The sequence below is a fragment of the Zea mays genome, chromosome 3 (assembly GCF_902167145.1).
Source record: "Zea mays cultivar B73 chromosome 3, Zm-B73-REFERENCE-NAM-5.0, whole genome shotgun sequence".
NCBI classification, from domain to species: domain Eukaryota; kingdom Viridiplantae; phylum Streptophyta; class Magnoliopsida; order Poales; family Poaceae; genus Zea; species Zea mays.
The window spans coordinates 196,784,150-196,790,558 of record NC_050098.1 but is presented as its reverse complement, the minus strand read 5'-3'; the positions used below and the strand labels follow the sequence as shown (position 1 = coordinate 196,790,558).

Sequence of the window (6,409 nt, the reverse complement as noted above, 5' to 3'; positions counted from 1 at the left end):
CATGACTAGCATAACTTGGAGAATCTAGAGCTTCAATAAGCCATCGAGAACCAATACCTAGATATGGATAGTGAATAGTGATGATGATCATTGTATATGTATTCTGTATGGATGTATAGTACTCAATTAAACACTAAACAGAGAACTGAATATTATTTGTGAACTATTTGTAATATTTTTTTTCTTTCTGACCAAAGGTTTATAATGTGCATCCACAGAACATCTTAGTTTTTTTCTCAAAAAAAACTAAGATGTTCTTTTTGGGATCTTCTGAGTTTGAGCCTTTTCATAGAATATGGAAATCTTGGGCTCCCCCAAAAACCAAGTTTTTTATGTGGTTGGTCGCTCACAGGAAGGTTTGGACGGCAGACAGGCTGCAGAAAAGAGGTATGGACCATCCAGAGAGATGTCCACTATGTGACCAGGATCAAGAAACCTTGGACCATATGTTGATTGGATGTGTTTTTGCTCGTGAATTCTGGTTTAAATTGCTTCTTCAAGTGAACCTGCAGTTTCTTGCCCCCCAATCTGAGGATAGTGCTTTTCTTGAATGGTGGAGAATGTTATGTATCAAAGTCTCTGGAATTGCAAGGGATGGCCTCAATTCTCTAGTCATTCTGGGAGTTTGGACCTTATGGAAGCAACGCAATGGATGTGTTTTTGACAATAAGAACCCCAGTATTGTTGATGCTATTAGAAGAGTTGAGTTGGAGGTTCACCTATGGGAGATGGCTGGTGCAAAAAAGCTGTCTTTGCTCACCGCCCCCATTCCAGGCATCCCTGCTAGTTAGCTAGCATTGTGGTTATTTGTGTTAGGTTCTTCTTTAGACATGGATGAGTTTCTGTATGCCTGTTACTGGCCGCCATAGGCGTCTCTTTTGTTTTCTTCTGTAATTGTCCTTCTTCTTTAATATAATATCGCGCAGTTCTCCTGCGCTTTCGAGAGAGAAAAAAAAGAACATCTTAGTTTTATTTTGGTCATATATATATATTATATTTTTTGTTAATATATTACTGTTGTATATATATGGGCTGGTCTGGCACATTAAGGTATTTTGGGCTATTTGGGCCGACCTGACACACATAACTAATTATGGGCCGTGTCGTGGGCCGATGACTGGGCACACGTGCTGACACGGCACGGTCCATAATTAGATATGTGCTTTTGTGGACCGTGTGTTTGTGGGTCGTGCTTTTGTGGGCCTGTGCCGTGCCGGGCCAGGCCGGCCCACATGTACATACCCGTCAAGCATAACATCTACAGCCCCAACAGTGTGCCAACATTTTTTTTTCGGATTCGCGCGCCAATTTCAATATCATCGTTCCGGTGTGCATCTGACCCAAAACAAGAGGTCAAGAGCAACGGGCGTGCAACATACAAATTTTCTGCGGCGTGGAACTGCCGCGACTACTACGAGAAGCACTACCCCGTACCCCGTGACTAGGAAAAGCACCACCGCTCTTGCCTATCATCCTTGACGGGCATTGCCACCTTTGCTCAGTGCCTTTTGGCAAGCAATGGGTTCCATTCCACGCCTGTCGTCATCGCGATCCGCCTCAGTCAGATATTGGTCAATAAAAGTGCAATTGGAAATTGTCACCAGCCTCAACTGGTGAGGGGTCAGCTGTATCAGTTTTTCCCTAGTGATAAGATCTATGAGATTGTGGAGTAGATCAAGTTGGTACAATGCAAGCAGATGAAGCTGGGCATCAGTTGGGATTAAGGGCATGTTTGATCCCTGGCTAACTTGTCACACTTTGCCTAACTTTTCTGGCTAAGGTTGGTTCTTCAATTTGAACGACTAAGGCAAAGTGTGACGTAGTTAGCCACGAACCAAACAGACTCTAAACCTGCGACACTACTTATGATGCTATCAACGTCAATACTTGTGATGCTATCGAAGGTATGGCTCTCTTTGCCTAGTCGCATATTCATGATTTCTTATATTTGCTGAAGCTGCGCACTATTTCTCATGGGATTTATGTTTGGAGCTGCTGTATGGGTTGTTTAAAAGGACCTTTCGGCGGTTTCTCTACCGAACACTCTGTAGGTTTTAGACTTTCTTTAAAACTAGATCAACTTCATTCTTCTTAATTGAGAGTAGGTTTTAGACCCAGTTTTTCTTAAAACTAGATCAATTTCATTCTTCTTGACTGAGAGTAGGTTTTAGACCCGGTTTTTTTTTAAAACTAGATCAATTCCATTCTTCTTAATTGAGAGACAGCAGAGCTCCTACCAAGCTACCATTACATTCAAAAAAAAAAACCATAACCTTATTGATCGGCAGTACCATGCGTGAACCGACGGGAGGCTTGTGTGGCCTGAAAGAGTATCTAGATCCTAAACGAACATTTAACTGGAAATTACAGGAAAACACGGAGACAAAGAAGCTCAACTCTTCCGAAGAACCAACACGCCTCACAAAGGCTAACTCAAGAATTCTGACTTCACCATCGCATGTGCCCTGAGCCTGAGAACAAATAAATTTGATCTAGCAACAGAACAGAAGGTATTGTCGTAGATTGGCACCTGAAGATATATTTTCTCAGTGGATCAATGTTTCATGGACATAAAAAAATGTATAACACGTAGAGCACTTATACTGGCAGAGGCTGCACCCAGGCTCAATACAGGACCACTCACTAATCGTTACTGCACTCCCGATGTCATATTTTGTTCGTCAGGTGACGGTGAGCAAGATACGCAAAAGAATGTGGCTTCTCTCCAATGTCTCTTCTATTTTTCAGGTCTTGTAACTTCAGGAAGCAGGTGGATACAACAACAGCTGTATTGGGCGGAACTGATGTGCCATGTGCCTACTTGTTTGCCATAGATGAGTCCATAACACTGCACGATTTGTCCATGAACTGCAAAATTGCAGAATAATAATATTAGAATAGGGAGCATGATATATGAAGTAACTTTATAAGGAAGGCAATATTGAGGACAAGAATCAAAGATTCTCGTCTTCGCAACAGCACAGAGTAACTAACATTCTAACAATACAACTATCTCCCGCTTAGGTCTCTTTTTGAGCAGAGCATAAGAACACATATGATCTAAGCAATTTGATTATTGCACAATTGATTAGCAAAAACAGCTCGCGCATCTGCACATACTCCCCAAAAGCTAAGAGGATACAGAGCAGGGTCTAAACAGTCAACAAGACGAAGACCATGAACCCAACAACAGCAAATCCCCTCTCCAACACCACTAACTACTAAGAGGACATGAACTGGCATAATGGCTACTTCATTGCCTGCCTGACACAAAAGTGTGGAATCATGGTTACATGTACAAGACCAGGTCCTATATGATGTCTCTTCCAACAAAGATAAATGGACAGCACATACCACTGCTCTAGCACTACCCTGGCCTTACACAAGTGAGAGTCTCATCTAAAACTACATTCATTTCAGAAATGAATCCAGTGAACTAGGATCTATGTCTTGAGTAAGAAATCTTAAACAGAAAAGTAATTATCCTCTTGATTTCTTCAAACTACTCAGATAAAAGTTTGCTGGACTATATAAGTAGAGCTTTCAAACCATGCTCAATAAGTCAATAGTGGACAAATTCCCTATACCATTAGAACCACTATATTTGCCCTCAAATATTAGGCAAGAGGGACATAACCAATTTACATATGGCTGCACTTAGCAAGTTTGCACTATAAAGGAAGAGTATGATGCTTACTGTGTTTCTCGTGTTTATGCGAAAGGGCCTCTAGCGTAATGGTTAAGGCTTCCGAGTAGCACCTCCAGGTCCTGGGTTCGATCCCCCTCGGGGGCGAATTTCTGGCTTGGTTAAAAAAATCCCCTCGTTGTGCCCCACCCGCTCCCGGGTTACGTCCTGCGCGCCACCCTCCGGCTGGGCCGTTGCAGAGTGGGCGGTGACGGCCCGCTAGTGATGGGGGGCCAGGGTTCGGGGATTTTCTCGGCCGGGACCATGTTTCGGTCTCTTCTTAATATAATACCGGGAGGGCGGTCTTTCCCTCCCCGGCCGAGTTTTTTTTTTCTCGTGTTTATCATGACATAATGGTGTATTAATACATTGATAACTGCATATCCTACTTATCTCTCTCAACTTAGTGCAAACAAGTCTGTCAATGGCTACACATCCATGAATCATGTAAATTACAGGAAAACACTGAACAGATGTCCCACCTGATGATTGCTAAAACCATACAAGGTTATATCGTGACCTAGCACATATTATTTCTAACTAGTTTATAACTGAGCGTTTCATAACTCAAACAAACAGCGATTCATCAAGGGAAAACATGTAAACAAGTCTAATGCTAAAGACTCACTTTTTTCATTGAATGTAGTTCCCGTCCAAATGGCTCTAGGAACTTCATATCTATATCAACGGGCCAGACCTGCATACAAGGGAAAAGAATTGTTAAGTTTTAAACAAGATCATATAATTCACATTGACTTGCTTCCAAAGATGGCCAAATTATCAAATAATCATCAATGAGTATGAATCCTAGCCCTGCAGGTGTGTAAATGTTAAATAAAATGGACATGTGATGCATTCCAGTACACAATCACCATGATGTGAGCTGATTTATAGAATAGTTTCATATTACAGCACTATAGGTGTTTCTTTCTAGTTATTTATACTATAATTAATACGACAATCAACAGCGCAACTTGTCCAATAGCAAGAGAGGGATGGCAATTGATGCAATGATGGTTTATGCACGAATGAATGAATCAATGATCCACCACAGGACCGGGGCACATAGTTGAACAAATCACCGAGTACCATCACGAAATGGCCTTAAGACCATATATAGAATAACTAAAAACTACAACAACCACATAAGAATCACGACACAATTCCTAACATATTGGAGAAGGAAACTACCGACGGATTCGTACCTTGAGCCCCATAAGCCTTAGAGGCGCTTGCTGTCCGGGCACGATGCACTCCGGCCCGGCTGCCTCCGCGAACGCCTCCATAGCCAGCCCCTCGCCAATCGGATCCGGATGCTGCGGAGCAACCAACCAACCTCCAGAATTAGCCTTCCTCACCAACACAACCCCAATCAAGCTGGGGGACAGGTGCGTACGTACCTTCATGATGGCGAGGGCGTAGGCGGCGGAGTCTTCCTGCGTGGAAACGCGGAGGACGGAGGCGTGGTTGATGCGCGGGACGGGTCGGATCCCCTGCCCCGCGGAGGTGGCCGCGGTGGCCCGCCAGGGCGCGTCGTCGCCCGCGAGGAGCGGCCGCTTCGATCCGGCGTGGGGAGATATGGACGAAGCCGCGGGGGCGGTGGTGGCCGCCGGGAGGGCGGCCGGTGAGGAGGTTGTGGTGGTGAGGGACGCCATCGGATAAGGCGGAGGGGCGCGGAAGCGTTCCGTTTGCGTGTTGGGCTCGCTCGCGTGGGGAGGCGAGGCGAGAGATGGGAGAGGGTGAAGGAATGAGTATAAAAGCTGATGGCATACCAGGAATTTTCTCATCTTTTATTAACCGCGGGGTGTGTGGCGTGTGGGGTCTAGTTGGTCGGTCCGAACCAGCCGACGCGGTGCGTGTGCTGCTCTGGGAATGGGGCTGGACCTGGACGCGGGGAAGGCGAAGGGGGCTGCGCTGCTGCGTCCATGACAGGTGGGGCTGGAGCTTTACTGTTCAATTACGACTTTGCTTGGTGCTTTTTTTTCGATAAGGTTTGCTTGGTGCTTGGGTGCCTCGCAAAAGGCGCGTAGAAATACTCTAAAACGATATGGAATGGTAAAAGTTTTGATGCCGCTAAACTTTGTTCTTATTTTGTTTCGCCTGGTTAGATTCTTTCTGGTTAGATTCTAATCGTCAGAATCAACTTATGTCCGTCAAATACTTCGCTTCTTAGTTTGAATCTATGTGAATTGTTACTGTAAAAATCGCGTAAATCAACGTGAGTGGAAAATCCATCGAGTCATCGTAATGCGAGGAGTGTTGCTTCCTAAACCCTAAAACAAACATTTTTATATTCGTTCGCACGTAAACTATGGTATATAAAATCTGGTGACAGTTAGATTATCCAAGAATCTAGATTATTAGAAAAGCTCTTTAGAAAATTGTTGTCCCAAATCTAGATTATTAGAAAAGCTCTTTAGAAAATTGTTGTCCCAAACAAACATTTAAACTACCTGTTTTAAGTAGGTGCCTGCCTATGCAAAATTTAAACAAAGTTTGTATCTTGACGTCCTTTTCGGAACACCATATTTAATTTTTAGGTTGGTGTTGTATTATTGCTGGACTTTTTTCTAGGTAGAAGCATATTTTCGGTTGAACTTCTCGAATCAAATTGCCAGTATATTTTCATGTGCCATGTACTTCTCGGTTTCGAACTATAAGATGTTTTTGGTTTTTGCATACATTAATTTTGCTATATGTTTGCATATATATTATGTTTAGATA

The 6,409-nt window shown here is 43.6% G+C and overlaps 1 protein-coding gene across 1 annotated transcript; it reads right to left on the bottom strand.

The window, feature by feature from the left end:
- Nucleotides 1-2,513: 2,513 nt before the first annotated feature.
- On the bottom strand, nt 2,514-5,450 carry LOC100277346 (uncharacterized). Its single transcript, NM_001150938.2, has 4 exons — nt 5,086-5,450; nt 4,891-5,001; nt 4,314-4,382; nt 2,514-2,868 (listed from the first exon to the last, which is right to left on the bottom strand). The coding sequence occupies exons 1-4, from the start codon at nt 5,338-5,340 to the stop codon at nt 2,818-2,820; spliced, it is 486 nt and encodes a 161-aa protein (NP_001144410.1). The 5' UTR covers nt 5,341-5,450; the 3' UTR covers nt 2,514-2,817.
- Between the last annotated feature and the right edge of the window lie 959 nt (nt 5,451-6,409).

Coding starts and splice junctions, on each gene's coding strand:
- LOC100277346 (NM_001150938.2), bottom strand. CDS start 5,340: ATGGCGTCCCTCACCACCACAACCTCCTCACCGGCCGCCCTCCCGGCG. Junction 5,002..5,085: donor ACGCCCTCGCCATCATGAAG/GTACGTACGCAC, acceptor GTTGCTCCGCAG/CATCCGGATCCGATTGGCGA. Junction 4,383..4,890: donor TAAGGCTTATGGGGCTCAAG/GTACGAATCCGT, acceptor CCTTGTATGCAG/GTCTGGCCCGTTGATATAGA.